Raw genomic sequence first — 13,723 nt, forward strand, 5'->3', positions numbered from 1 at the left:
TTTAAACGGAGTGAATACTGTTGCCAAGACAAGAACCCTCCCTCTCTAGCACCCCAGGTAGGCTTTATGCTGTTCTCATCAACTACAGAACACTACACATTGCACTGTAGCTATAAGGATTGTATGTACAGCCTATTGCTCAAGGGTCTCATAATACACTGCTATTTTTATATCACTTAGTGGCATATGTAAGATGATACTAAGGCTCCTAAGTAGGAACCAGTGATCCACTTACTGACAAAGTGCCCCAACAGCATGCACATACATTTTTTCTTACCAAATAATTTCTGCAATACTTGTCCATCATACAGGTCTTCAGCCAAGTCTTTCACAATAATCCTCTCTCCTACCAACACATCATTAATCCAGTCAATTAATACCTATATGGGAAACACAAATTTGGCAGTATTATACACTATTCATTTGCAATTTAAAACACATGTCATTTTGTACAATGATGAAAATAGTTAGCAGAAAGAATACCAAATTTGCAATGGCTCAAAATATAATCAGTCTGAAATACCATCAGAAGAAAACAGGAAGGACTCTTCTAAGGTGGCTGTGTCAGTGCACCGTAAGGTCTAGACAAATACCTGATTGATGCAGTGCCTTCTGGAGTGTAATCCGTCCTTTGCTTTCGGTAGTATTTTAACATTTTATTGTGAAGCAAAAGGTGTTGAGGTTGATTCTAATGAAGCTTCCTGTTACAGTTCCAACCCCAGGAATCACAAAGACTATGAGGGAAGTCAGTGTGATCTTGGATTGGGAGTGGGATGGGAGTAAGAATCTGGACTCAAGATTTTAATCCAGATTCTTAAGACTCTCTGTGCCATACCTAGAAAGAGATACTGCAACAAATGACCTGCCCATTTCGCTGAGATGTACATACAATGTAGTTTCATTTAATTAATATCTAAACAGTGCTTTGAGATGTTCAAATGAAAGAAGCAGGGAAAGCATTAAAAAATAGTTTCGCTTTCCTGAAAGTGTTTACATGCTTTTTATTACCTTCATTAGTTCTTGTAATTTTGGGTCATTTCTTGAATTTGGATCAACCATTGTTCGAACTTCATTTTCCTCTGGAAGGTTTAAAAAAAGATATTAGAAACTATTACAGACATGACATTTTATTTTACATCAAGCTTTTATGTTGAGATGTAAAATTGTTGTGAATTACCTAGCATAGTGTCCTCAGGGTCTAGTTCAAATGGAATTGGACTGAGAGGTAAGTTAATGGCATTTATTCCTTCTTCCTGTAATTCAGATACTAGGAAATAAAAAAAAAGAGCTTGGTCAAATTTCAATTCAATTTTACTTACTATTTCACTCTTGCTAAAAGTAGCATTAATTGTCTTAATTTCTTTACAAGAACATGACTCTATTAGATAAGCCACTAGGTGGAATTACAGCAATAAAATACAGCTCACAAAAAAGGGAGGCCTAGCTAACAAACCTTTATTTGTATGAGTAGATTTTTCATGGACGATGATACTGTAATCAATGCAACTTCCTCAAATCTTTTGCAGGCTAAGGCCCATCTGTCCTCAAACTTTAAAAAGCTCACTTGCATTTTAATGGTCCTGACATTTTAACACTAATGAATCATTTTAGTGGAGGGAAACTATTATTGCTCTCAGCTATGTCATCCTTGCTCTGGACATGCTTCAAGTTTAGCTAATTGGGAAGAGCTGGGCCTGGCTGTACATTCACGCAGGAGCTGTCAGATAAACTGTTTAGAACTGTTTAGAACTGGAGGTGCAGTTGCAGCACATGGCTACCTCCATCATTCAAGTCAGAGACCAGCTGGAGCAGACTGTGGGGCGCTTCTGGCCTCTGTTCTTGGCCTTTCTTTAGCAGAAACTACAGCAGCAGGACGCAGGTGTAAGACAATGAACCCTCAAAGGTACTGCCTTAGTGTAGAGTTCAGACCAGGTTGAGGAAGAACTTGGACACAGGAATGGGGAAGTAGTCCAAAATCCCATAGTTTGGAGATGCCCACAGCTGTCAGGAAATATGGACAAGTTCTTACTCAGCCAGAGTCCCCTAACGCTGCAAAAATCAACGTTCTTGTCATACACGCTCTGAGAGCATAGGAACAAAGATATCCCGAGAAGTGTAAAAGCAGTCCTGCCGCTAGTGCTGTACCAGGTGTAGCTCAGAGCAACTTCATTCATTCCTCTGGGTGACCCAAACTTTAACAGATTGCAAAGACAACTTCCTTCACTGCCCCAAAATGCCTCTGTAACAGAAGAGAATAAACACAAACGAGCCGATACAATAATCCAACCACTGTGGGAGAACACACAGCACTGCCCAGGGAGGGTACCCCCTCTGATGATCAGCCAAGTTTGTCTCTTGCTCTACCATCAATAAATCAGTACACACCTGACTTACCGAACCAGGCAAGAGCCTGACCATCTTACGAACAACAAGTAATGCTGTTTTGACTGCTCGTTTTCCAGTGTACAGACCTTTAGCAGAACTGGTTGTTAGCACTACCTGTTCCAGTCGGAGTTTAAACTTAAATAATTTAATTCAACCATCCTACATGTGTCCTAAAGATTCAGGTAGCTGTATACACTTTCTGACATGAACTAAAACATATGGTTTATGTGCAGATACAGATCCACCATCTAACGTTTCAGATTTATTACCTGAAGCTTTCCTCAGTTTATTTTGAAAATTATAGAAACAATTTAGGTTCAGAGAAAACAGAAAAGTACAGAGTGACAGTAGAGATCTTGTGTTTTGTCCCTGGCCCTGTGACTGTCTCTGAGTTAGCTTCTGAAAAATAATTTTACCTCTCTGCCTTAACTTCCTGGCTGAAATAAACAGCTAAGTTTCACATGAACACTGTGATAATTAGTCAGTTGGTGTGATAACAGTACTTAAAACTTTCCAGGTATTTTCTATGCCTTGTGAGATGTTTTGTGCTCTGCCAGATGAAATGCCTGTGCATGTTTCAAGAATCTGTGTAGCTGTATTCAGGCATCTATGTAAGGTTCATAGCAATAACTGCTGTTAGAATGCTTGTTACTTTTAATTGTACAAAAATAACTGAAAAATCCACTCCCTTAAATACTGAAACACTAACTTTGCTCCATACACTCAGCCTGCTTGTGTATCTGTAAAACACAAATACTGAACAGCTCTAAAGAGTCATAAAATAATGTTGACAATAATAGTTCCCTCGATTGTTGTATATCCTCTAAAACTGATGGCTGAGAGCAATGGACCAAATTAATCCCTCATGTAACTCCACTGAGTTCTGAGGAGTTATAGCAAGGATGAATTTGGACTAGCATATACAATCTCAGGAACTGTTTACACTTAATGGCAATTTTTTGAACGGCTAGCACTCCTTAGAGAAAATCACTGTTGGTTTTATTAACCTCTTTGATTTTTATTTTTTCCCCCATTTCAGTTCAAAATGGTTATGGGCATAAAAACATTAGCGGATAGAAAATTTCCATGCAGAGGTCCTTCTGTTCTGAAATGTTTAGTTCATGGAGAACTTCTGCACAAAGGTTCCTGGGCAGAAAACTTTTTTTCACATCAGTCCCAAGAGGGAGCATAGTAAATGAAAACTGTTCAAGCAAACTTGCTCCACGGAGCTCTCCTATCCTGAAGGGCTGGATGCTCTGCTTGGGCAAGACACACCAGAAGAAGCAGTCTGCTTATTTTCCTAGAGAAAGACAGTGGGAAAAGCCTTTGGCTCCTCTCTCCAGGGAGCGACCCACTGGCAGAGCTCATGACACTTCTCCAGCAAGACTGGGTAGACCTTTCCAGGCTGAATGTTTTGCAAGGCATTCTTTACAAGGCCCACTGAATGTCCCCATATTTGTCCTCCAATGCGCACCGCTATTACATTCTACTTTTAATAACCTGACCATCATATTATCAGAGTTTCTGAAAATAAAGCAAACAAAAATCCACCATATCTTTGCATGGAAAAGAAACAAAAATACAAACAAAATAATAATAAATATACAGGAGAAACTAATACATTGATCTGTTCTAGAATACATTGCAAGTGTTGTATTTATTGTACAGCTGGAGCTAAGTCCTGCTTTGCTGTACACAGATATACACGAGTGGTGGTCTTGTTTCCCCCAGGCAGCTCACCCAAATCGCATACATTTCTCACACCTGCCCGAGCCATTCGCAGAACCTACCCAACACGCCTCCAGATGACCCAAAGATCCCAGATGGATCCAGTTTGCCAGAGAGGACAGCTCCTCCTCAGCCACTGCATTCTGCAGTGCGCAACCAATGCCCAAGGTTGGTATTAGTCCCATAATAAAGATTCCTCCTGCCCTCCCGTCCCCTACAAGGTGAAAACACAATGGAGAAACCCTGAGCCTGACAGCATCTTTTTCTTTTTTTCCCCAATACTCAAAAGATTTAACTACAGATTAATACCACTGCTAAAAGGAGCAGGTAAGAACATGCATTGTATCAAGTTGTACGGAAAGAGAAAGAAAACGTATTATGTAGTATAGCCTCACTTTCTAAGAATTTCCATCAAAAAAGTTCCATGACAAACCACTATTATATCCTTAGGTGTTTATAGAAGAACCACAAAAATGTGATTGAGGTTAAGAGTTTGCATACCACAGTTTCAGCAGAGGAATCCATTTTCCAGCTGCTTTTCATTAATTTGTTTTAATTAATTTTCATGAAAATCACTCTGGCAATTTAGGATTTTAGTAAAAACAAATCACACAGCTTTGGGACAATTTTTGCAGCAGCTGAAATTAAATTAAAATCATCTAAGTTCTTAAAATACTTTGAGGAATGACGTGGCACATCAGTAACACCTCCACTCCGAGTCTCAGTGTGTAAAGACCCAGGAAGGTATGAGGGGGGACACAGCTGCAGTTCAGCTGTACCACACCAGTCGCCAGGAGCCAGACCAGTGCACTGTGACCTGTGGCAGCATCTTCTGATGCTTAACATGAGGCATGCTTGGCCACTAGACAACACCAGCAAGCAGAGTTAAGAGCACCTTTCTGTTCTCACCCTCTGCTGTGGCCCAGATACAGCCCCGCGCATCAGCTGCCACAGGGCTAGTTCTCGTTGTGGTTACATTGGCATGATTAGGGACTTTATCCTTTTGGATGTAAGAGGAAAATCCAGTCCTTCTGTTTTTTACAGTCACCATGCTGAGTGGAACCGGGGGTTGAATGCACTTCTAAAGCAAGACCCTTAAAAGCCACAGGGTTACACATGGGCCAGATAAATCTCTGTGGATTGGCAATGTGAAAGTCCCAGTTTTAACTCTGGATAAGGAACGGACGCTTCAGCTCTGACTTCTGATTCAGCTCCACATGCCAAATTTGTTATGATGTAATCAAGCGCAACTCCACTGCTATCAGCTGTCAACAGACTTCCTCCTATCGTGCCAGCACCAAATTTGGCCCCCCGAGCTGGGGAGCCCACAGGCTTGTACCAACAGCAACTACAGCAGCTATTTTAAGCTGGATGGAGTTCTTACTGTTTTAGATGCTCTAGGATTACAAGGTCATAAACCTATGCTATCAAATCCACGCGGGTGCTCTGAGCCAGGCTTCACCCTTTGATGCATGCATCCAACTGCCATTGAAACCGTTGGACGCCGAGCACATCTGAAAGTGGAGTACTGCCCATACGGTTTAAATTGGCTTAATTCCTCTAGTACATGCAGCCTGTTGCTCCACATTGTATTTATTAGACAGTTTCATTTGGGTTTTTTACTTGTTTATTTTGTGCGCTGAAGGCTTTTTGCTGCTCTGTTTAGTATTCAGGGCTTAATGTTATTCTGATTTGAATAAAACACATCTTATTATTTGACTGAGCTCAGAAATGCCACATCACCCAACGCACTCTCTGTGGTTTAGACGTATTTTAGCATATCCAAAGAATATCTATCCAAAGAATCATAAAATAAATACAGCAAAATGTAGTGTTAAATGGTCTCTCCTCTGAGTGCTAGAGCCATGTCTTTCCATATAATTGACTCCATACTTGCAAAACTAAAATTACTCAAGTGCTACGACACTAATGGGTCTATTCTGAAAGTCTGTGATTAACTAGAACCGAACCCTAATGCTGGAGGAGCAGAGCGACAACACAATGCTTCTAACCTCAATCTTTCAAAACCAGGAGATTTAAATATATGCATATACACCTGCATAAATATATATACATACACACTTCTGCAGTTCTTGAACTGCCTGCCTTTCTTTAATGTATGGGGTTTCCATTCAAGGTCATCTCTGCCATTTTTAAGGTTGCAAATATTTTGTTTTGGAATTTTTTTGGGGGGGGTTGGGTGGGCTATTTTTTTTTTTTCCCAGAAACTGCGATTGGTTGCCATTCACATGACTCCAGGAGTTTAAAGTCAAAGGACAAACTACCTGATATTGTAAACTACCATGGCAGACAGCAGCTTTACGTGCCGTGTCTCTATCTGAAGCTACTCTTTCTTGGAACAAGCACCGCTTGGAAGGCTAGCTGCAGACACATTGCTGGAGTAACACTGCGTATTTGTATATACACCCACATGCAAACATGCATGCTTATACAACGTATGTTTACGTATGTAGCCAGAAATCACAGCCAGTTTAGAAAAATGCTGGTTTTCAATAAGAAATGTCTTTACTGTTTTGTATAGGCCAGAGATATTGACTCAATTAGAGCTGAGCCAAATTTAGATGAATCGCTTTTGGTTTCATATTCCTCTTACTGGGTGCAAATTTCTGATAAATGCTTACGACCTTGATGGCTGGATTTTATAACCACTCATGCACAAAAGGTGCTTTACTTCTACTGCCTTCATAGTCTACAATGCAGACTTCAGCGTCAATGACTGTACCTGCACCAATTTAAGTGGATTTATGATGATTTATACTAGCTCACTGGCTCAGAGTGATTCCTATTACCCCTCACATACTCCAGTTTCATATCCTGGAGTAAAATTCTGAATTTGTACTGGCAAATGTGAAGAGATCCAAATTACCTAAGATAGTCAGAGAATGACAGAAAAAAACAGCAAAAGCATTTTCAAAAAGTCCTAGTTCAAGCTTTTACAGAATGATGCTATTTAATCAAGCAAACTTACACAATTGCTTTCTGGGCCATCCATCCAAAATGTTATATTCTAATGGTTATGTGTGCGCATCTTGTAAGTCCACAAAGGGAAAAGAAAATATTAATCTAAAATGGTACTGCCTAATTTTCTTGAATACATAATTCATCCAATATGGATTCTGGCAACTCAGCTTTAACTCTGAAACAAAAGAAATCCACACAAAAGACAATAAATCTGCATTACACATGGTACTAAAATGATCCAATGGATTTATAGATGTTTACAAGTTTGCAGAGTGTGACACAGCGTCCACCAGAAATTTGATATTCACAGCACAAAACATCATAAACACATGTCTGCAACTACAAAGGGGCCTTTTTATGTGGGGATCATTGTTAAAATTGTCTTCAGAACATAAACCTTAAGTTGTAAATGCTACTTCCCATTTATTCTCCAAGACATAACAAATGAGGAAAGAAAAGCAGAGATATGTTTGTAATTGAAAATGTTTCTCAGGAAATGATCTGTACGGGAACATCATTCTCATTCCATTAACTACTGACTCCAAGCCAACCATTTGTAAAAGTAAATAAATATGCAAACTGGCTGACAACAATGTGCCTGCCTTTAATGTCACTGCATTAGTACCCAGTCTCCAAAAAATAATCTATTTTCTTCTCTCATTTCTCCACTAAACCAAACATGGCATACACACAAAAAGAACAGGAGAAATGCTGTTCACAAAAGAAAAGGAAAAAAAAAAAAAGAAATGCTGTACTTTTTTCATGTATGCAGTACTCATTAAATGCTTACTGCCTTGAACATTCTTTAAAGTCTAAAATTACTCCAAAGTACCTCAGTGACTAGCTTGCTGTTGCTTTCTTTTTTGCAATTAGCAGAGAAAACACCCTCCACTGACTGACATCTCTGGTCCAAGTAGGTAAAAAGACAACAAAACAGGGAGCAAGTTCAAATCCATTTAAAGAGTAAATGTGATTTTCTTTGCCATGTCATGAGTAGCTTCATTAAGTCTTACATGCTTTCACATTTAATTTGGGATGAAGGCTCTTCCGCAGATTTTCCCTGTAGTTTCTAAGAGGTAACAAGTGGTGCCGTGTCAAGCTAACACAGATGCCAGTCATTCCATTCATTCCTTCAACACATCCTCTCAACGCATCTTTTAAAATACATAAGCAGTATCTGCAGATGTTTTAAAATGCAGGTCACCCTACAGGAGTGTTTAAAATATCACTTAAAAAAAAAAAAAAAAAAAAAAAGAGAGAGAGAACAAATACAGACAGCAGTTCAAACTACACTGATATTTTTTCCCCCACTTAAGAAGAAATGAGGCATATGAGAAATGCTGCGACCATTCCAAGTCCCTATCAAAAGGTGCTGCACTGGATTTGATCCCAGCCTGAAAACTCCTCAGACAGTCTCAGATATGCTGGTAGCATCTTTGGGCGAAGGATACCTAGAGGTTCTTAGCTGGTCCACACATGGTATCCCTAAAGCTAAATATCTTATTAAAACAAATCCTTTGGCAGCTAAGAATTCCAATTTATTGAGATATTTATTGAGAAATCTCAGAACTGATTTATTAAGACATCTCAGAAACACATCAAGTGCCTGGGGCTATATGGAGACCGAAGGGAGAGCACTTGTATCCTCCTCACTGGTATTTCCGTATTTCTCGAATTATAACGAAACTGCAGGTAGCAACATCCAGAAGAGAGTCAGACAGACCTCATGATATAGTCTTAACCCAAAGCAAGTGGAGGCAGTTGTTCATCCTATATGCTCACCAGCTTGCTGCAACAGTTTTTTCCCAAATATTCTGGAGTGGAGAAGATGACTTTGTAGGACTGACTTGCCTCACTCCCTGAATCACCAACCAGCTAACAGTAGCTATTCCAACATCAACAAGAGGCGTTCATGCAGAAAAGACAAAACCAAAGATCTGTTCCAAGAAGTCTTTCCCAGCTCAATAAGTTCTAGCTATTCCTAAGAGAAAACCCAAAAATAGCTCTTAGGAATGTGAGGGCACACTAGTAGCAAGCTAAGGATTTCCTGAGTTTCTTGCTCTTTTCTTCTTGTGTATCAAAGCTTTGGTTTTGAAGGAGAAAAAATTAAATGTCGGACTCACTGCATCTCAATAATCTAGATTACTACTTCTTCTTGGAAGAATTAGGAAGATGACTACATTTACTGGAAAGTTAAAGTTCTTTTTCAGGGACTGCAACATGGTTTATAACATGGCCACTGTTTTCAAACTGTAATTCCTACAGCTACTTGTGTTTTAATGTAAGCATCTGGTCATCTTCAAGGATGACTTTGTGACAAAGGATCAAAAGATCTGTAGTAAGTGGCCAAGTGTCTCTCCATCCCAGAAGGGAAAACCAAAACCAAAACCACCTTAACATCTTCTGAGAGCTCCTCATGCTTCAAGACCTTTCTTTAGTATCAAAGTCAACCAAGATAAAGTTTGAGGGTGACATCAAGGCTGGACAAGTAGTAAACACAAAGAAGATGTGGTAAGAGTGACCCAAAGAAATAAAATAATTACGGATACAAATATGCAGATGTATTACTTATTTGCCTAACTGGTAGCTTGCAGTCCATGCCTTGGTACCTTCTGCATCAATCCTGAGCACCTAACCACAGTTCTCAGATTCAGTACAACAAATGAGAATTGACTTGTGACTTTGAATTCTTTTTTGTTCCCTCCATTGTAAAGATTTTTGATTACTTGCTACATTTAGCATTTGTGCCTAACACACAGATGGTTTCTAAAAGTCTCTGCAGTGTGTCCTAGGGAACTGAAGTTTCTTGTTAAGAAATCAAAATCAGGATCTAATTTGGGAATTGGGATCTAAACACAGGCCTTCAACATGGAAAAACTAGACTGTGGCTTTGGCTGGATCAACAGAAACCCAGCTACACTCTTAAAGAAAATGGGCTGGATTTGGTGAAGGGCAGAAAAATGAAAACTTAAAATGGTAGAAAAGTATCTTTTAGCATACTGAAGAGCAAACTACCCTTTGGGGTTGTCATGACCAACATGGAGGTTAATGTACATTTGACAGCAGAAAAACTTCAGGCTTGAGCTGTTACAGAAAGGACTACACAAAAGGTGACCTTGCTTCCTCACCCTTATTTCATAGAGTGCAGAAGCCCTCCTGTTCTTACCAAGCCATACAGCATGAAGGGTCATTTCAGGGATGGGAAGGAATATATTAGGGCTGTGGCAATCCCTGACTAGTGGGAGGCCCTCGGTTAGCTGGCATAAATCACAGTGTGGTGTGATCAATAGTATGGCTGTGGTATTCTCCTAAAACACATTTACGCAAATGTGCAAGATGATGATGCAAGACAGGACTTTGGTAGCACAGACTGGAAACTATGTCTGGCTTGGGAAAGCAGAGTTCATTCTCAATTTGCACAAGAAATAAATCAACGCTTTTGAGTCTCGGTTCTCAAATCTCTTAATCAGAATTATTTCGTTTAGCATCCCATCAACAGAAGAAAAGAGCATTAACCCCATTCTGCAGCACAGAAAGTGATGCACTTCTAGATTAAGGGACACATTTACGTATTTCCTTTCTGGAGACACAAACTGCATTTGTAAAATGGGAGCTAGGCTCTTTAACAACACAGCCTTAAAAACCCATCTATGTTATACTTAGCCTGATGTAGAATGGACACGAATATCTGTACTTCTTGTTTCCCAAACCCATATCACAGCACAGAGAACACCCTTCTTTTCATATAACCAGTAGTAATGATTTTCATTGAGCCCTGTGCCTTGCCCTTCACAGGCACTGCCTGGTACCCTCCTGTGCATTCTCAATCTTGCTCATTTCCTTATAAAACTCCAACAGCTGCTCCAACTTCCAAACGCCCTGTCTCAAAAAAATTACCTTACTGAACTGTTCATCTGATTATGGTGCTCATATGTTTCTTATCAGGAAACAAGTTGCAAGCAAAAGAAGCAGCAGCACTGTAAGGGTACACCCACAGCTCTGAACTGCGTATGCATTGCAACCGTCTTTTTCAAGAGATTTCCAACGGGGCGTAAGTTCAGAGCAGCACTTGCTGCTTACCACCTGTCAACAGCTGTCAGACAAGGGAAACACCACCTGTGTAAACCCCTACCTGTTAAATGCATTTCATGGGTTGCTGTCATTACCAATGTATCGATTTCAGCATGCAAAACATACCAATAGCAGGGTGGCTGTTTCCTACTTCACAGGTGAACACACCAAAACCTGAAATTCAATCATCCAAGTAAATAACCTTAAATGGGTTTTACTTCATAGCACTAACAATCAGAGGTTCCCAGAAATAATCTGCAGCCTTCAGTTGTTGATGTTATAAATGAGTTTATGTTAATATTCCTGTTAGAAAGGGTTCAGTACTACAAAATTTTCATTTTAATAAGCATGAATATTAAAACTTACCTACTGCATGATAAACAGCCCATTTGAAAACTGCTATCACAAGCATGTTTTTGCCTACAAATGACAATTTTCCCTGAGTGGAAATTCAGCTGATAAAAATCACTGGTTTTGCACCGGATCTAGTATTACTTAAGGACTGAATTTGTACCAAACTGCAGTCAATAGAAACACATACTTTTATGAAATAACACTAAGATGAAACAGCTAATTCTGTCTCACTCCTATTGCAGAAATATTTTCATGGAACAGCATTCAAAATTAACAAACTACTGCATTTTCTTCCTCTTACCCAGGAAAAACAAAGCCTGGCAAAGGCAAGAAGAAAGCAACACTCACATCCTTATCTTCAAAATATTACAAAACAAAAAAAACTACCATTGCAAAAATATAAGGTAGAAAACAATACTTCTAAAGTATCACAGAAACAAAGATGAAAAATAACTAAATGAGTCCATCTAGTCTCCTACCTTTAGGGCAAAATGCTCCACAGCCCATCATAGGGTCGGGGGGCCACCCTCATTGTGCATCACAGGGAGAACTGCAGCCTTGAAGCTGTTTGAAGCCCCTTGCTCTGCAGGCCCCTTCGCTGCTGCCCTTCAGAGGAGCTGTATTAGCTTTAGAGCCTGTTTTCCAACAGAATGGTCCAAGCACATCACAACTCTCAGCTCTGAGCATCGCTTCAGAACAAGTGACTGACTGCCTATATAATTTAATATGATGCCACATGAGACTCATAGACCATCTGCAAAAGAAACTAAATCTGCTTTTTGCAGCTTGGTGAGTTGCATTCTCAGTGCTGGGATACGGTTTTGACTGTGCTTTTGTTATCAGTCGTATAACTGAACAAAATGCTCAAACTGCAAGCGTAAAGCACGTGTTTACCAGTCCCAGTCTGCTTCTGCTGTAGTAACTTGCACCTTTCCCCCTTACAACTGAATAAAGTCACAACTAGGCACAGACATGGTAATATCGGCAGTGAAATTTCTCAGATTTTTTTTGTTTGGTTGTTGTGGTGGTTTTTTTCTGTGAAAAAAAGGCTGCTCAACAAGAACTACAGAATGTTTGAATCCTGTTGCCAGAATTGAGATACACAGGTGATATTACCAAATTCAGGTCCTGATCACAGTACTTCTTTCTCTCTAAATACTTCCCTAATGAAGTAATTAGCAAAACTCACATGGAAGGAGGATTAAGCTCTAAACCTGGCAAAAGCATACAAAAACTAAAAAGTGGAGGAAAGGAGAGGTATGAGCCATCAAAAGAGTAATAAACTACTGGTAAGAAATGAACTAGTTTTATGGCTTATGGGTCCTTCCAGAGAGGGACATTAATGAAAAGATAATCTAAAGTAATTACTTACTCAGGCTAAAAATCAAATTGCTATGAAGTTTTCTACAGACTAAAACTTTTCAGAAGCTGTAAAATGTTTAAGTGTCTGTTTCAGCTTGGAGCAGGATGAGGTAACTGACACATCCCTGGCTCACTGCTAGGTCGTGGAAAGTGGTTACCTTTCCAGTTTCCAATTGAACTTCATTTAAAATACCAGTGCCAAAAGGCAAGTGTGGAGAACTGAGAGGTATTTATTGTTTAGGGTTATTCAGCTACATAACATTCCTCCCCCAGGTTTTGTATCAGATGCAATTCCTTACAGAAAAAGGCACAGAGCTCTCATGACTGTTGTGAAACCACATTCTTTGCCAGTTCTAAGGAGTCTGTGACACACACTGCTCTGCAGCTACCGGGTCACTCCTAAAAGCAGCTTTCCCTCACCAACAGTCCCATTTCACGCTGTACTCACAAGTACTAATGGGGCTCCCCATTCTGACTCCTGAAGCCCCATTGCTTTCTGGCACTGGGAAACTGGATTGCTGAACTGCTAAATAACAGCATTCTATTACAGGACAATACTGAGCTGGCAGATTTTTACCAATCTTTCCTTTCCTTAATTTTTGAATAGAACCATAAGCGTCCCTATAATACTTTATTACGTCAATCCTGTTTGGGAGACAAGTACAGCTAAAGGAAACCCATGCTGCACTTGAAACACCAAGGAGGATGCTGCAGATAATTGTATGTTAAGAAAATCCACAACGTCTCAAGACACAGAAACCTGCATCCTCAATTCAACCTATAAGTGGTTATTTATACCTATCCATAAAGTGCCACTTTTTCTGCATGCTCAAAAATAACT

General features: G+C 39.7%; 1 protein-coding gene across 2 annotated transcripts in view; it reads right to left on the minus strand.

The window, feature by feature from the left end:
* Positions 1 to 13,723, minus strand: part of PARVA (parvin alpha) — a 68,902-nt gene that overhangs the window by 23,728 nt on the left and 31,451 nt on the right. For both annotated transcript variants that reach the window (XM_080404787.1, XM_080404786.1), the window contains 3 exons: positions 1,178 to 1,267; positions 1,009 to 1,079; positions 278 to 380 (listed from right to left, as the gene is read on the minus strand). In XM_080404787.1, the coding sequence (XP_080260913.1) occupies positions 278 to 380; positions 1,009 to 1,079; positions 1,178 to 1,267 (264 nt within the window). The remainder of the gene's footprint in view (positions 1 to 277; positions 381 to 1,008; positions 1,080 to 1,177; positions 1,268 to 13,723) is intronic.

This window comes from Falco punctatus (genome assembly GCF_963210335.1).
Source record: "Falco punctatus genome assembly, chromosome: 10".
Classification (NCBI taxonomy): Eukaryota; Metazoa; Chordata; class Aves; order Falconiformes; family Falconidae; genus Falco; species Falco punctatus.